The sequence below is a fragment of the Armigeres subalbatus genome, chromosome 3 (genome assembly GCF_024139115.2).
Source record: "Armigeres subalbatus isolate Guangzhou_Male chromosome 3, GZ_Asu_2, whole genome shotgun sequence".
Classification (NCBI taxonomy): domain Eukaryota; kingdom Metazoa; phylum Arthropoda; class Insecta; order Diptera; family Culicidae; genus Armigeres; species Armigeres subalbatus.
The window spans coordinates 82312258-82330148 of NC_085141.1; the positions used below are offsets into that span (position 1 = coordinate 82312258).

Consider the following 17891-nt stretch of genomic DNA (forward strand, 5'->3'; position numbering starts at 1 on the left):
TTTAGACACAGGAAATGTCTGCGTGTATTCCGGATTGACATAATCTTTCAAAACTTTCTTTCATCAAAGCTGATGATAGGCTAATAGGTCTGAAAGACTTTGGATTCATTCTATCGAGTAAAGGTTCCCGAAGGTCATCAAAAACCCCACCCTGTTCACGCTGCGAGAAATAATATAATTTTCGTCAAAACGTGAATAATATTTATGCTTCCGTGACAAAACATTGATGTATAACCCTTGGTTTATGAAATTAAAATTTATTGACAAATCTCCTAGTTTTCGTTTGTCATTTAGTTTAAAAAATTGACACTCGTAACTAGGGATTGCATCGATTGCAGTAAGGCAACCCCATTGGTATAAAACCGACTATGTTCATAATTAGGTGTGGCTGTTTACCGCTTGATAAAAAGAAACCTCTTAAAACGATTTTCTTTCATATCTTTTTCTACTAAAAGAAGTCGAGCTTGTTACTTCCTAACTGGTATTGCCAACACTTTAATCAGTAAACTGAATGGCAAACTACCGGACTAACATTATGAAATAAAAGTATTTTCTCTCCTTATAGTTTGAGGACCTAACAGGACGAAACCAGAGCAATAAGGAAAAATGGTAACTTTCTATCATCATTCCATCGTTGGTTGATGTAAGTGGAACTATGAAAAATGGTCTGCATCAGCCGGCAACGTCAGGAAACGGATGATAAAAACTTATACCCCGTTTGGGTAATTGAAACGGCGATGCCTTAGGTAACATAGTTTTTTTCTTTATGCTAAAAACAAGGGAAACCTTGTATTTATGTTTATGATATGCTGAAGAAGAAATTATGGAAAACTTTACTGAACTTTTTCAGTTGAAAAAATATAATTAGTGTCTGACCAGTTGTAAAAGCAACGGCGTTTTCGACAACAGGCGTTGGGCATTTTAGTCGGCAGTTGTGGCGTCAGAATAGGTGTGAAGATTTTCAATTAAGTAGGTTTTTTTTAAAGTTCGTTTATTTGGTAGGCTTAGGCGTGTATAACACTTTACGGAGCCACGTTTCTTTGTGATATGTACAATCGACATATTCTTAGTAATAAATTAGTAAGAGAGGGAAATAAGCCAACGTACTCGTGGTGACTCGAGGTTAGGTTTACAATGTTTAAGGATGGACGGGGATTAGGATTCGGGAATCAGGGAATCAGGGAATTAAGTAGGGTTACTGCTCACTAACATGTACCCATATCAATACCACCCGAAAAAAAATATGTAGTGCAAATTAAACCAAAAAACGTCCGTTTTGAAAATATTATTAGTATAGGAGGTCGAAAAGACGCCAATTCAGTAGGCATTAAATTCATTTTCTATCAAAAATTACTTATAAATAAGATCAACTTCATCACTTATTTAATAGAAATATAATCCAAAATAGCCTCGTTACTTCAGTTTCGGATCAACAGAAATAGCTTAAATCGATCCTTTTTTTTAACGCAACAAACAGTCACAACATAGTAATAAATAGGGGAAGTGGGGGTAGCACGCCCATAGGGGTTAAAACGCGCCACCCCTGAATAAGGTTAAATATCCCCATTTTGATTATTTTCAATAGTCTATACGATAAAGCAATGAAAAATATTGCCATTGGATACATATATTTCATGATTTTTCTCTAGTTATACATGAAAACTCGAAAAACGATTTTTGCGTGTTTTGATACAATTCTAGCTCGGTGGAATTTAGTCTTTCTGTCGCTGTTATACATTGATAAATTAATAATTGAGCCATGAACCATGCTGCTTACTCGTGTTCTTTATGTTCCACACGAAATCGTCGTCAAAAATGGTTTTAAAACGATTTTATGGGCCTTCAAACTTCTGAGGTCGGTGTGGGGCATTACGCCCATGCTCATTTCGTGTGACCGAAACAGCTGAAACATTCGGTTAATTGCCTTAATGTAGGCAATTAAAATGAAAATCAGTACGATAAGCACATGCGCGTTTTAACCCATCCACTGGCGCATCTCACCCCGCATGGTTTCAAAATCTTTTTTTTCGGGTGCTTTTTAAAAATCAAATTTCTGTGCAATAAAATGGACAATTAGATATCTGTTATCGATAGTCAGTCGCAGATATGCTGTTCTTCAGTATGCGCTGATGAAAACTGGCTGAAATGGTGGTTTTCATTGATAAAAATGGCATTTTCCTTAACGTGGGCGTCCTACCCCCAGTTCCCCTATGTACCACTTTGATCCGTTTTTGTTTTCCACTTTAAGGTGTATAGACAAAATTTGTTTAAAAGACCAACATTATCATGTTGGTGGATTCAAATGGAATCGCTCCAGTCAATAACGTATATTAAAACGGGTATTACATGCGAATATTCCCTCATAAGTATTGTGCTTCAGATGAAAAAAATAAAACTAAATCCAAAAATATGTAGGTTAGGCGAAAAAAGTGTCAAAATAATCGATAGAAAGGTACGAATGCAGGAATTATCCACATTTGGATGAAACATCTTCACTTTGGCGAAGAAAAACACCCTGGTGGGACTAACCTACAATGTACAATGCGTCTCCACACGCTATCCATATCGAAATGCCGATTAGCCGAAGCTTGGTGCGATGTTCCCTAAGAGCTGCCAGCTTAAAATCAGCTAGCTAATTTGTTGAAATGTTGCATACTCATGAAAATAATTATAACTAAGACTTTGAAGAAGTATTTGCTTAGATAGGGCAGACATATCCCCCCTCCGCTTGTAATTCAGTTATCAGAACACCAACTTTCATGTTTCAAAGCTTCCCTCGTTTATAATCGTCTATTTTCGAAAGCTTTCATCTAGACCAGTAAGCTAGAAAAAAACTTACCTCGAATCTATCGCCGAATCATATCCATTCATGTCGTGCGATGCGCCACATGGTAGCGAGTAGAAGAAGCGCGTGAGCTAAAACGATGAAAAGCACTCAGTCAAACGAAACGAAAGCTTGCACTTTACAGTAAGTGTACCTACCTGTTGCTTGAACTGGGCCGTCGTTAGCGTATAAAGCACTGGGTTCAGGGCTGAATTAACCGGAAGCACCATTACTGCCAGCCACGCGTACAATGATGGGGAGATTTGAACACCTAAAAGTAATGAAAAAGGAAGAGACAGTACGGATTTAGGAGGCTATAAACCAAGTTTAACTGAATAAGTATATAAAATAAATTGAGTTGATGCAAATGCCTCAATTTAACAAGGCATCTCAAGTAACATTTTAAGATTTATTATGCTCTATAAAAGGGTTTTCATGACCAGTTGCTAATAAAACTAAAAGCTCCACCAAAACCTCTTCATAACATCTTCAAGATAGCCTTCCGACTAAATGGACTTGCGTCAGCGGTAGATTCCTGTTTCTGTCCCAGACACGCGGTCAGCAAGAAACCCCAGTTTCCCTCCCAGGTAACAGAAATTGGTATACGTCTGGCCGAAGCCAGAGATATTGCTCTCGTTTCCAAAATATTGAAAGGTTCCAGCCCAACCTGCTTTTGGCAGCCTCTCCCGCCATGGCTTCTATGGTCTCTCAAGATCCATCTGTAATAGCTCAGTTTCATAAGCTCTTAGTATTTATGAATGAACTATTTTACTTCCTTAAAAGAGAATATTTCTCACTGGAAGTGCACCAGAATTGTACAAAAAACGAAAAAAAGAGGAGGTTTTATGCCTTTGGGAGAAGTGCTTACAGTATAAACACCACTCCCAGGGGCTTTTCCCTGCTTCAAAATAAAAATAAAGATAATAATAATTGGAAAATAATAATAATATTAAGAGTATTAATGAAACTGCAATAAAACATTGTATATAATTTGTTGATCCTCTATAGGAGGTTATTGTGACCATTAAAAGAGTAACAATAAAACAGTTTTAATTTCATATTCTTGCTATTGTCGTTCTATTATTTTTGTTTTTCATATAGACAGATAACAAACAGTTCTCCATGACTGATGTGGGAAAAAAATGTTTCTTATTTTTCATGCGAGGTAATGAAAATACTATCTATGTGGTTTATGAAATTAAACAGCACGCGCAACCAGATGTATCGTGAATATTGGGTTTTAGAAGCTTAAAATTCACGCGCTTCGAAATTATCAAATATTTACCTGAAAATGGAAAATTAAATAATTTTCCAATTTTGTCTAAATACGTCATTTCAAATAATATGGAATGAAGTAAGCATGCTTCTGTGAAATTACCCCAGAAATGATGATATGGCAATGCTAATATCATCTTCCAAACTCAAAAGTACATGTTCATGATAGAATTAGAGGCGAAAGTATAGAATTGGAAGTTCCGTCCACACTGATATTGTTTCCTCCCCCTTCACACGGGAGCTTGGCAGAATATTGCACTCCGCTCGCTTTCAAATCGACTTCTATAAAAACATTCTTCATGCCTGCCGTATCCTAACGGAACTATCAATTCTACACTACTAAAAATCCACACATATTTATTGGCAAAATTTAACTTATGATGTATATCAGCGCACACATAACTATTCTCCACGCGAACTGCTAATCTTATATATAAAAATGAAATGGTCTGTGTTCGTATCCGCATAACTCGAAAACGGCTGGATGGATTTTTTTCATTTCTTCAGCAGAAACATCCGTTACAGTTTCCGACGGGTTTATATGATATTTCCTAACGCGAAAATTACGAGTAAAGTTGAGCAAACCGTGAATAACAAAAATTGTGATTCCTATGCGAATTTTGCATGGGCAGTTCGGAACGCACATTCTTGCCTACTGTGCAGGACAACGTCTGCCGGGTCAACTAGTAAAATATATATCCAAATGAACTTTATGTGTGGTCTCGAATTAGCAATTATTTGATTTATGTGTGGATTCATATCGATTATATTAGGGTGGCGCTATTGCAAAAAATTATAATCGCGACACATATAGGGGAACGGTTCGGCACTTCATCTCATAGCTCCAATTTCCATCTCATCAAAAACAAAGCAATAAAAACGAATTTGGTTTGTTTTATATTTTTGTGATTTTTTTTTTCAGCAGTGAGCACGCATGTTTACAAAAAGAAGCAACGAATTTGGTGCCGTATTTCTTTGTTTAGCGATGAGATGGATATATGTACAGTGAGATGGAGATCGGGACAGTTCCCCTATCTTATATAGATATTTTGGCACTTTCGCCTCTAATTCTATCATGAACATGTACGTCGAAGTTTGGAAGATGATATTAGCATTTCCATATTATTGTAAATCGTTTAACTTCACGTAGAAGTAACACACTCAAACCATTAATTAATATTTTTACGGTTCTTCATCGCATCACTTCGAAACATATTCATCAAAAGACTCAATCAAATCATTTGCGACTTATTCCGAAATTGAAATTAAAACAAACTTAAAAGTGAACATGGCTTCTTTTGACACACGTCGAATTATTGAGCAGTCGCTTTTAGGTAGGCTGACCAGAACCTTTCGGTGAAAAAACGGGACAAACGCACGGGACATGTTAAAAAACCTTGTGAGAAAATTCAAGTGCTGTGGTAATTTCATCTATGAGCTTAATTTTTTTTCGTGTGAAAAATAAGAGAATTTTTTTTAGAGTGAATCATTCGCCACCATAACCTTCTCTTAAGTTAGTTGTTGAAAAAATACACTAAAAAATTCACTCTTCAAAGGAGCACGGAAAAAGCACGAAGGAACATTATTTACATTAATAACGCTTTTTTTTAATACATTTTAAAAAAATATGGAATTTGGAAATTTTTAATCTTTTTACTAATGATTTTCGACTGAGGAAATATCATATAAACCCGTCGGAAACTGTAACGAATGTAACTGCTGAAGGAATGAATCAAATCCATTCAGCCGTTTTCGAGTTTAGCGGATACGAACACAGACCATTTCATTTTTATTATATAGAAGATATCAAAAACTTTGTCTACTCTAAACAATTTAAAATAACAAAAAATAGTCAAAGTTCCCTGTCAAGAACCATATGCGAAAAGAGCAATAGGGTGGGATTCTAGATTTTTCGTGCAAAAACCTTTTTAATGAATAAAGTGAGGGAAAATCTACGGATAAGAATAACCTCGAGAATAACAAGAATCTCAACAAGAAAAGAACATTAATAAAAGGTAATTTCAATTATTTTCATTAATATGGTTGGCGCAAGTGCTTAAATGTAAAATCTAATCAATTCACAGTACTTTTTGCCTTTCTCGTATACTAAGTATACGTAAAGGCTATAATTTCACTCCAAAACCAAACTTTTGATAGAAGGCTCGGAGACCCATAGTGTTATATACCAATCGACTCAGCTCGACGAATTGAGGTGATGTCTGTTTGTGTGTATGTATGTATGTGTGTGTGTGTGTATGTGTGTATGTGTACAAATTTTGTAGACACACTTTTTGGAACTTAGCATTTCCCGATTTACTCGCAACAAGTTGCATTCGACGGGGAATGCGGTCCCATTGTTTGCTATTAAAAATTGGCCCGATCGGATATTGCATTTCGGAATTATTGAAAAATCATTGTTTTTCCCAAGGGTCCCTCCTTGGAAAAAAAATTTCAAAATCGATAAAAAAATTTTTTTTCAAGAGTGGTGGCAATGCATAGTAATGAATGCAAAACCATGCAAAATTATAGAAAATATGCGATCTAAAGTGCTTTTTTGACCTTTCCTATGTGATTTTTTCAGTACATTTTACGATGCACGAGAAAGGCATCATCGCCGCTAGGTGGATTAATCTGGGTTTTTCTTATCGAAATTGATTCAAATGAAGCTAAAAGTAGCCTCACACATCGGGAATCTTGTCCATTATTTTTTTTCCCACGTGCTTCTAAAAGGGCGGAGCTAATGCAATTTCGTCGCCAAAAGTAAAACAATTCCTGGCGAATTTATAAGCAGGTTTACAGCTTGGACTCTCGGAAATTTCCGCCGGATTGTATTTTGAATCGAGCCAAAATTCTAACTTCCTAAAGCGGAATCCAATAAATCCCGCCCATACGGAAGCGAAACTTGCAGACAAGCACCTGATCTGTAAACTAGCCATAAAGTACGTAAGGACCGAAATCCGAACAAACTTTCCCTCGGTTTGAAACTGCATCCAACTCGATTTGTTCAACTGATTTATATTTTTTTTAATTGTCGTCGATTGTGTACAGTAGATGATTTCGAAATATTCAGAATTATTCAGAGAGACTTCATATGATTCCTAATGTTTCGTAAAGAATCAATCGTTTTTAATTGATTTTATAATATGGAGTAAAGCAGATTTGAAAAAACACAGAAATAGGGGAACTGTTCCGTTTTCAATCTCACTGTACATATATTCATCTCATTGCGAAACACAGAAATACGGCACCAATTTCGTCACTTCTTTTTGCTAACATGCATGCTCACTGCTGAAAAAAATCACAAAAATAATAAACAAATCAAATACCTTTTCATTTCTTTGTTTTTCGTAGGACCAATATCGGAGCTATGAGATGAAGTCCAGGAGCAGTAACCCTACCTACTTCGTAAGAAAAAAGTGGTAAATTAACTTAATCTGGACATCAGAATGTTTGTCCCTGCGCTTCATTTTCTTGACGTTGAGGCCTGACCTGATTTTCAGGATGTACTTGCCTGCCAAGTTACCGGTTCCGTTTAACTCATTGATGAAATTGGTTAAATTTTTATGGCTTCGAAATAAACAGAAAAAAGTCATTGAAATGAAACTGTATGAAGAAATCTCCCGTTGTCACCCGTTGTTCACTTTCTTTGTATTTGGTTTTAGATTCCTGCCTAAAATATTGTTTATTTTTAATTTTATTTTGGAAGAATCAATGAAAAACGGGACAAATTGAAGATTTTTTAGATTACCACGGGACAGTATGGACAGGACAGTACGTATGGTCAGCCTACTTTTAGGCTCAGTTCCATTTTATTTCTTAAAATGAGAAGCAGCTTTATTACATTAGAAACATCACGTCGCTTAAAATATGCCAATCTCATTTAGCGTCTTATTGCATACTTCACACATAAAGCTATACAGCAACACTGTATTCCAAATTCAACTTGGGGAAGTTATCGAGTCGCGTTTGGTATTAACGCATTTGCCCAAATTTATGCGCGGCGCTCCCCTTGCGCTCCCCTTGCTTTTTGCTGCCAGTGTACTCGATTCTTATGGGAAGATAGCATTGCGGCTTTTTCTAAGATGCGGTTGATCCTTTCGACCATGGAACTCCGCGTGGAATTTCCTGCAAATGCGTTTTTGGAAACATTACAACAGCCGCGCAGTGTATCGTAATGACAGCACCCTACAATAGTTTTAAAGCAGTGACCAAAATTGGTTTTATGGCGCATTTGAAAGCGATAATAAAACAATTAATAAAACGTATAAGCTAACGGAAGGCTCAGTTTTAAAAAGTGTTTTTTAGGGTCTTAAAGATATATCAAGAGTGATATAAAACTTTTCTTCATCAGCATTGTACATGACCATCATAAAACAATAAGCTTTGATTATTCTCACAATAAAACTTTCTTAAAATTCACATAAAACTCACTGGCAATAAATTTGTTACTTGAGATTTCCCAAGGAATACTCACAGAAACATCACGATCAAAACTTCCTGAGGAATTTCTACAACGATTCGTAAATAAATAAATTTCCACAGCACAGAAGACTTCTGCAGTATTTAAATTCCGAAGAATTGTAAAAATATTTTTGGAGGGACTTCCGCGAAAATTAATGCAGTAATGGCTGCAGGCCGCAGCAGCTGCATAGATGCTCATGAAGGAATTTCCGAATGTATTCCCGGAAGAATTTTTGCAGGGATACCCAGAGAAATTCTTGCAAGAATTCATGTTACGATTAACTAAAAGAAAAAAAAATGTCTGTAGAAATGATCGCTGGACTTTCTGTAGAAAATTCTCAGAAATTTGTAACGCTTTGGACGCAGGAGATCACCAACCATTTTCTGCAGGAATTTTCAAAGCGATTTTCGCAGTGATGCATGGATGGATTTCCGCATGTAGCTTCTGAAAATATTCCGGAGATTTTTTTTTTTTTTGAAGAATTTACTTCAAATTACGACAAAATTCCAGAATAAGTTACCACATAAACTCCCCGGGGAACTTTCCCAAAAATTCCCAAAGAAAACTCCACAGATATACTCGGAAGAATTTCCGCAGACAATTTTTGCAAAAAAAAAAATGATGGGAACTTCCGCGAGAATTCCCGCAGGATTAACCGCAGCAATTTCTGGGCTGAATCAACGCCAGGGACAGAAAAAGTCGCTTCAACTAAACTCGAGCAGGTGGCATCCGGCCCACAATCAAGTTGCCAACCCTTTACAAATTTTACTGAGCGAAAGAATAGATATGTATGTGTGTAAACAGCAGCAAGCGTCTACTCTCGGCATCTACATTGTAGCGCGCGGTGTTGAATTGAATTTCAGCTTGGCACATTGATAATTTAATTGACAATTGATGGGCTACAGCTCTTCGATGAACCTACGCCGAATGGAGTATCCTTCTCCACTGGACTCGATCCTGGGCCAATCGCTTCCGGTCGCCCTGAACATTGAGCGCCCTCAGGTCCTCTTCAACTGCAAAAAGCCATCGTGTACGCGGCCTTCCACGAAGCCTGCGGCCTTTTCCGGGTTCTCTACAAAACATTATCTTCGCTTGACATTCTTCCGGCATACGAACAACGTGACTCACTCACCGTAGTCTGCCGTGTTGAATAAGCTTAATAATATCCAGCCCTTTATACACCTGGTACAATTCGTAACTCATGCGGCGCCGCCAGATACCGTTCTCCTGTTTACCGCCGAGTATTGCCCGCAGCACCTTACGCTCAAACATTCCGAAAGCTCTCCGATCAGCCTCCTTTAACGTCCATGTCTCATGGCCGTATATAGCCAACGGAAGGATCAGAGTAGTATACAGCGCGAGTTTTGTTTTCGTTTGCAGACTACGGGACTTAAGCTGGTTACGGAGTCCGTAATAAGCCCTATTTGTAGCTGCAATACGCCTTTACCACGAGTAACATCACATAACATATAGGCATGTTTGCCGTGGAATGTGGTCCTTCGATTATTTTGGAACGCTAGCGAACCTAGCGGTGGAAGTCAAGCTTTACTGAACAACGGACATAAGACAGAGCAGCATCGCATGCTTTGCTGTCTCTTTCTGTCGCCCTGGATATACGGGAGTGCCATTCGTCGATTGTTGATACACAAAGAGCCTGCTTTGAAATTTGCAGTTTGTTCTATGATGTCTATCTGTTTTGTGGTAACATCATTATCGCACGTCACTAATGTTCCAAGTTACACAAATTCTTCTAGCCCTTCAAATTTTTCACCATCACCAGCACTATTTTGCTACCACCACCACTAATAAACCCACGTTGATTGCCAGCGACCATGTACTTCCACGGTGCTCCGGTAGACCGTTATTATAAAATAAAAATGTGCACAAAACCAAGTACATGGCTCGATTCGTGTAGTAACTCTGCACCTCTGGACCAATTTAAAAAAAAATCCCTAGGAGGAATCTCGAGAAATCTTGATTTGAAGTTTTTAGATAAGAAATTTCAAAAGAATCCATATAAGAATCCAAAAATATCATTAAAAACCCTGATTAATCCACCTAGATAGATGTCCTTCAATTCGTCTTGTACCTGCCGGTCGGAAGTAACCACCAGCTTTGCAGGGTTGCTGTCCGGCATTCTTGAAATCTGCCCTGCCCATCGTACCCTTCCAGCTTTAGCTAACTTCTGGGTACTGGGTTCGCCGTAGAGCTGGGCGAGCTATTGTTTCATCCTTCGCCGTCACACACCATTCTCTTCCACAACGCCAAAGATGCCCCTAAGCACGCGTTGCCGTTTTTAGAACCATAAATATTTACAACTGAGTGTGTCATGAAATGTGTTATTCGACTTTGGCAAACCAACGAAGCTTCATCTCAACGTAGAATAGGTACTGGCTCAGGATTGTCCGAAGGCTTCAGAAATTGGGCACAATCATCCGTACCAAGTGAAGCATGGAATGTCTGGAGCCCGTATTATAGAGTTCATAGACAAATATTCCGGTGAGATCTAACCATATTATTTATGCCTTGACAAACTAGTTAAAATATGTAAGAGAGATGCATATATGTCTCATTTCGTTGTTATACAGCCAGCAATCATTGAGTAGGGAATTTGGATTTTCTTTCGTATAGCGCTTCTTATGTAAAAACTGCTGCGCAAAGTTCGGTTGATAATATGGATTGCAAGAGTACTCTATTTCGATGCTCGACCATTTTGCAATTCAACTGTATTTTTAGGTACGATTTATTGACACAACTGGACGAAATTAAGCACCTTCCTTTTTTGCATTTTGAATGCTCAAGGTGCTCAAATATTAGCTCAATTTTGACTTGATGTAACTCGTAAATCTTAGTTATTCTAATCTTTTTTTCCTTTCTTATGATGATAAGGATTTTGTTTTCTAGTTTGTATGAAGCAACCCTTTATTTTTTAAACTCTTTCGAAATGGTGTACAGCTCCTAATTACCTCTTTAAGAGCACCATTAACGGGCGCGAGCTTTTGATCACCCGCGCAGCGCTGTCATTTCAGTTTCGGTCATTTATAGATATTGTATAAAAACCGTTATTTATTTTTTGATTTTATGTTTTAAAAAATTGTGTAACTTGTGAGAGACGAGCTCGGTGGTCCAGTGGCTACCGCTTCTGCCTTATAAGCAGGAGGTCGTGGGTTCAATTCCAGGCTCGTCCTTTTCCTACTTTGTATCTCTACCGTAGTTCTTTCTGTGTTTCACGTTATACCAAAACGATTCCTACTGTTATAACCTTCCACACAATCCCAAAACCTCCCGTGGCACCTATGAGAGGTCGTAGAGTTCTCTGCATCTTTCTTAAGTAGGTGTCCAGCAAATCATCCTTCCCCTTCCTCAGCATTCGCAAGGACGTGGCCAGGACAGATCTCGACTATTGGAGAGTGCATTGCTTCCATCTAAGAGTTAGTGATTAGTCCCAAATCAATATCTGTGGTAACGGATGAAAGTGAGGCTTCTCTCATACAATAGTCTTGGCTTGTACCACCTACGAATTTGTGCGAACTGCTAAATGCTAATGCTAATGCTAATAAATATTTACAACTGAGTGTGTGTTGCTTTCAATGTTTAATAGAATGAAAGGTAAAAATTAATCTAAATTTAGTGTTTATGTTCATAATGGAGAGAAGTAAGACCAGAGTTCGTGTAGAATAATAGTAGTTAAAAGCTGTTATACTCGATCAAAGCACTTATTACCCGATCAGTGGCGTAGCCAAAAAATTGATGGGGGGGGGGGGGGTTTCTGAACATTTTTTATTTGGAAAAAAAAAAAATTTCTTGTGCCCAAAACCACCCCCCTGGCTACGCCACTGTACCCGATCTTTGCTGCCAAATCTCGTCAAGGTTCTAATCAACGGACTAGAAAAGCATGTTTGATATGTAAGCCAAGACCTATTCCGGTACCAAAACATGACAATTTAAGATATGGTACTTTGACGTGAATGGAAGCTGCAGTTTTTTCCAGCTGCTGCTTGCTTCCTCAAAACCATGCTCGAGTTACAAAAAGCTGTATCTTGCGTACACTTTTTTGAAATCATGCAGAACCTGCTGATTGAAATATTAATTAGAAAATTGTTAATGTTTAAGCAGAGTAACTTATCGTGACGTAATCCGAAAGATCGGGATTCTAGTGAACTCTATGCAATTTGTTGATGCCTCATCTGTACTTGGTTCACCCATAAATTTACTCAACATGGCGCTTCTCGAGCAACTTTAAAATCGTATTAATAATTCCGAACTAGATGTGTAGTGGCGGAAATTCATTTTGAATAAAGGTTCAGGTTCATTTTGTATAAAGAAACAAAGTGTATTTAAAAGTTCAAAAATTGAATATTTTATTTTCGTTGTAATCGAAAACCCATAAGAATAGCGTTAGCGTTGTTACGGTATACTTCGTAGATTGGACACTAGTGATACTCATGTTTCTTATGGAATCCTTATCCAGATTGCTATCGGAAATCAAGGTGGGGAATTACCCTTGATTCCAATCAAAGATAAAAAATGGCATAAGCATGAGGATTACTACTCCCGGCCACGCCCATTTTTACCGTAATGTTGTTTACCTGTTTTTATTTAAACTCTTGCCAGCCGGCTGTCGAAAGAGTATGCTAATATCGATTTTATTTACAGTTTATTCTTTAAATAATTTACAGGCGATTTCTTAACCTCAATCTATCAACAACTATCCGTTGAACAAATATAAATTTACCAAATTTATACTTTCTGCTCAGTGAGCAAATCGATTCTTCTAGGTTCATCGAATACAAAAGTCAAACCATGCCTTTTAAAGATAATTATAATAAACATTTTACAAAGTTTTATTTGAAGTATTTTCGCGATTTCTGATATAAAATTTAATAGCTATATTACCGAGCTATATTACTAAGTGATGAGATGGCGGGTAAATCTTATCAAAATTTAACATCTATGCAACTTTTTTGATATGAGAATAATTCTAACAGTGCCTGAAACCAACAGCTTCAATGAATGAAGATCAATTCTTTTTCCATGAAAGTTGTTGGTTTAGATCACTTTCACAGTACATGGCTAATAACATTGCGAGAATAGCAATAGCGATAAGTTGGAAAGCGCTCACCGAAATCCAGTTGATGCTTTGGCCAGTTAATCGGTGGATAATCTCCCAATCTTCTCTTCTAGTGCTTGTTCCAGGTTCCGACTAGTGCATGCCTGTTCCAGCTCTCTCCTGCACAGACAAGTGTAACCTTTAACACTAAACATTGCTTCCTAGGCTGACTACATTGGCGAGGGCGACTCGCACATCCGGTCCTTACGCTTTTTAGCAAGTTCTTCTTGTGCTGCCTAGGCGCAACGCCGGTAAGGATTACTTAGTTGTTGTTCGTTCTTATGTCGTTTTCGGTTTTAAACCTGGGTCAGGTCCGACCCCGACTCTGAATAACCGAACGAAAAACGAATCGGGATCGAGTCAGTATGATGGTATTAGTGAGAACTCAAGCCCTATCATCTGTTTTGTTTTCAATTCGCACTTTTACCAGTGGCAGAAACAGACATATTTTATCTATTGAATTTTGTTATTAGTGTTATTTTTTTCTTGTTTTATGAATTATGGAGGAAATCAGACGTTTCTTCTGTTAATTGTTTAATTACTAGAATGACTTTTAATCCATCAATAAATTAATGTGATTAGGAGCTTATGAATGACGACGGCAATGTGTATTGCCGTGAAAGAATTTATGCCAATCCGTGTTTCCCGATAAACTATTATGCTGATTATATATGGCTTTTTGGGTAACAGTGATTGTGTTACAGTAGATTTGAATTATCAATTATGTCATTGAAATGGAACAGAACAAGAAAATATGGGAACACTTTGTAAAAAATCCAATACAAAATTTGTTTAGATTTGGTGCCTTTTATTTTAAAACAAAGACAAGAGTTGAACAGCATTCTTTTTTGCTATTTGCTTTCTTTCTGCTATTTTTCTCCCCAGAGGGGACCCTTTGGGATAAATTGCGATTTCGTCAGAACTGCAAAAACCAAATATACAAAAGAGGCAAATAATGTTTCACTACAAAATCTAAACAGGAGATTCAACATAATAAATATCAATGGGAATAAATATGTCTTTGTCGGTTTTTTAACGAATTACAATTAAAAACCTTTCTTCCACTCAAAAATTATGCACAATTCGTATGAAAACTGTTCCTAAATTTGTTGAAGGCAACATAGTTGCTAAAGCCTTATAAATGGTTAATGCCAGGGTTAATACATTATGTGTATATTCTTCAAATCCGTAACCTTGAACAAATTATGCACAGAACTGCAATAATGAATAAAATAATGGTAAGAACATTTTGGTATAAATAACTTCATAGCGGCAGATACTCTGGTACGCTATTTTCCCATTGATAGAGCAATTATACCTAAAGTATATGTACGAATACACAACGTAATAATGAATAAATAGCAGCTACTGTTCTCGTCACTGCATTTTATAAATCACATTTTCAACTAAATGTTCAACCCTCATTTTGTTTATAATGGAGCTACCATCTGAGGTAATCAGCAAAAAATATGTCGATATCTGAGTCCGATTCATTATCAGAGAAACTTGAAGACAGCACAACATTAAAATAATCAATTTTTGGGCGGAAGACAGCAACAAAATTGATAAATTTAACAAATAAAACAAACAAAATCAAATACCCATCTGTGTCTTTTACGTTTTCATTTTCCTTTAGCGTAAACATAAACACCAGTTTGACAGTTTGTGTTCGAATGTATTGGTGAACCTAGGTTGGATCTCGATAAATCGGCAGAGCGAACCTCATTCATTTTGGGTCGGATCTGGTGCGGATCGCGATCCAACCTGAACGAATAACCGAACGTTTTGACAGCTGTTAGAGCGGATCCGGTGCAGAACTAGGTTCGACCCAGCAATAACCGAACACGACATTAGTTGCTTTTTTTGGTTGTTGATTTCGACAATTTCGGTGCCGTTTAGGCATAGACAGTTAAGAGATTTCTGGTCGTGTTTTGCTTTGCAGAATCGTGGTGGTTCTTTGTTCAGGAAAAAACATCATTTTAAATTCAGAAAACAAAATAATTAAAAAAATGAAAATGATGGGAGCGAAAAAAATTGCGTCCTCTCGTCAGCGCGGCTCACTTCGATCTCACGTAACCGAAAACCCATAAGAATATGCACAAAGCTTGTAAAATTCTTTCTTTCTATTGTGCATTTTTCCTAATGTTTTCCTTGGTTCTCGAGATCTCATTCTATATGCCGAGCTCACTCTTGAAAATCGTAGCTTTTCCTTAAGGCCATCTTTGGAGTCATTACCAGTCCGATGATCCTTTGGCGAGGAAATCTCAAAATATGATAAAGCTCCGTCAATTCAATTGTTACAGCATCTGACGAAGATCTAACCTGTTATATAATGCTAAACAACTACACTACTTTAAACAAATCTTTAAGCTGTTGGACTTTTATTCTATTCACAAATATGCGAACCTACACTACTTTTTTGACACACATAGCAGTATGAAAAAACAACACACAATATCCCTACAATGATTACTCCCTGCAGTATTTGAACTACCGCTATTCTGGCGTTATTCTGTGCTGAGACATTCTGCGAGTATTCAGCAAAACTTTCGATTCTCAAGGCCAAAGCAACGACAGCTTTGAATACTGTTTCGCACGGAACTTGGAACTCATTGGACACGTATCGATTGAATGTTAAACAAGAGTTGTGATACGATGTCACCGGATGCTCCGTTGCTGGCACGAGTGTTAAATTTTCATTATCATCACAAAATATTAAGTCGACTTCTCCGCCAGTAGCTATGATTATTTGCACCGGAACCCAAAATTCGGTCCATTTTCCGGAAAAATGGGTACTTGTATTGATGTAATCTATTTGAATGGTCCTCATAAGGTGGAGTCCTGTGCGAAATGGATCGGATACAATGAGAGCCACCATGCACTTCGTTTCTGCGAAACAGCGAAGTTTCAAAATGTACGACTGTGAAGTCACTCGATCGAGCTCAAAGTGATAAAGCTCTCGTTCCGAAAACTGAAGAATACGAAAAATACTCATCTGCTGCGAAATGAAACGCTGAAAATATGAAAAATTGTATGAATCTGGAACGACTAATTTGCTTGAGGCATTGGTTAAATTAATCGTAGATATTCCAGAGCAGCCACATTGAGCGGCGCTAAACGCCATTGAAAATTTCAAAAAACAGACGATCGGCTTCCTTAACATGATTGGCAGAAGTGCAAGTTACGAGTCGCGCTTGTGAAGGCGAATCAAGCCAAATGTGTCTAGACTGCATATTGCGACAATGTCACTTAGGCTTCATACGATATTGATGGGATTTATTACCAAAGTGATTACACGCAGAATGACCGGTAAAAATCGATTTTTTGACATTGCATTTGCATAGGCGTTCAGTAGTAGCCCGGGAGTTAGAAGGTGTTAGCTCCACTGCAGCTCCAGTGACCCATTTCAGACTGCCTGATAACTTACGTCCAGTCCGAGGTCACTTTCACTTGCACTTGCGGGGCGCTTGTTTATGCTACCATTAAATTGGATAATGGATCCATAAACAAACTACCAGATTTTTAAATCCAGCGCGCATTTAGTTTTGCAATCATATAAAAGAACATATTGAAACGACTGTCTAAGACGAGTTTAGTGCTTTCCATTTAATTTCGCTACGTTTTGTTATTTTTACAGATACGTATTTCGACATCAACTGTGAGCTCGCCATCAATGTTTCGTACTTGACTTGACAAAATTCCTAAACTTCCCAGATTCTTATATCAGACGCACTTCTTTCTCAACTGAATGAGACAAGTATGCGAATAGCTTCCGTATGTATCATCCGCGAACGAGTACTTTTAAATACCAATCTTTATTGCCTTTATCATGCAACAAAGTTGTACCGAAAGGCTATCATTTCACTCCAATATCGAACTTTTTATTGAAGGCTCAGAGACCCATAGTGTTATATAGTGCATAAATCGACTCAGCTCGACAAACTGAGTAAATGTCTGTCTGTCCGTGTGTATGTGCGTGTGCATGCAAATGTGCCATAAAACATTAGCACATTTTTCACATAGTAATTCTGAACCGATTCTCTCACAACAAGTTACATTCGACAGAGAATAAAGCGTAGTTGATCACTATTGAATTTCATAACGATTGCGCATTGCAAAAAAATTAAATATTAAAATGGTTATGAAACAAAGTAATCAAGTTATAGCATGCCATTAAGTCACTCCTGACAGAATCCATGTTTCAAAGTGCTCGCGTTTCG

At 37.5% G+C, this 17891-nt stretch overlaps 1 protein-coding gene across 1 annotated transcript in view; it reads right to left on the minus strand.

Annotated features, from left to right (window-relative positions):
• LOC134221769 (relaxin receptor 2-like) overlaps positions 1-17891 on the minus strand; it is a 195396-nt gene that overhangs the window by 33619 nt on the left and 143886 nt on the right. Inside the window, exons 17-18 of the mRNA XM_062700956.1 lie at positions 2983-3095; positions 2840-2916 (exon numbers count right to left, since the gene is read on the minus strand). Coding sequence (XP_062556940.1) covers positions 2840-2916; positions 2983-3095 — 190 coding nt within the window. The remainder of the gene's footprint in view (positions 1-2839; positions 2917-2982; positions 3096-17891) is intronic.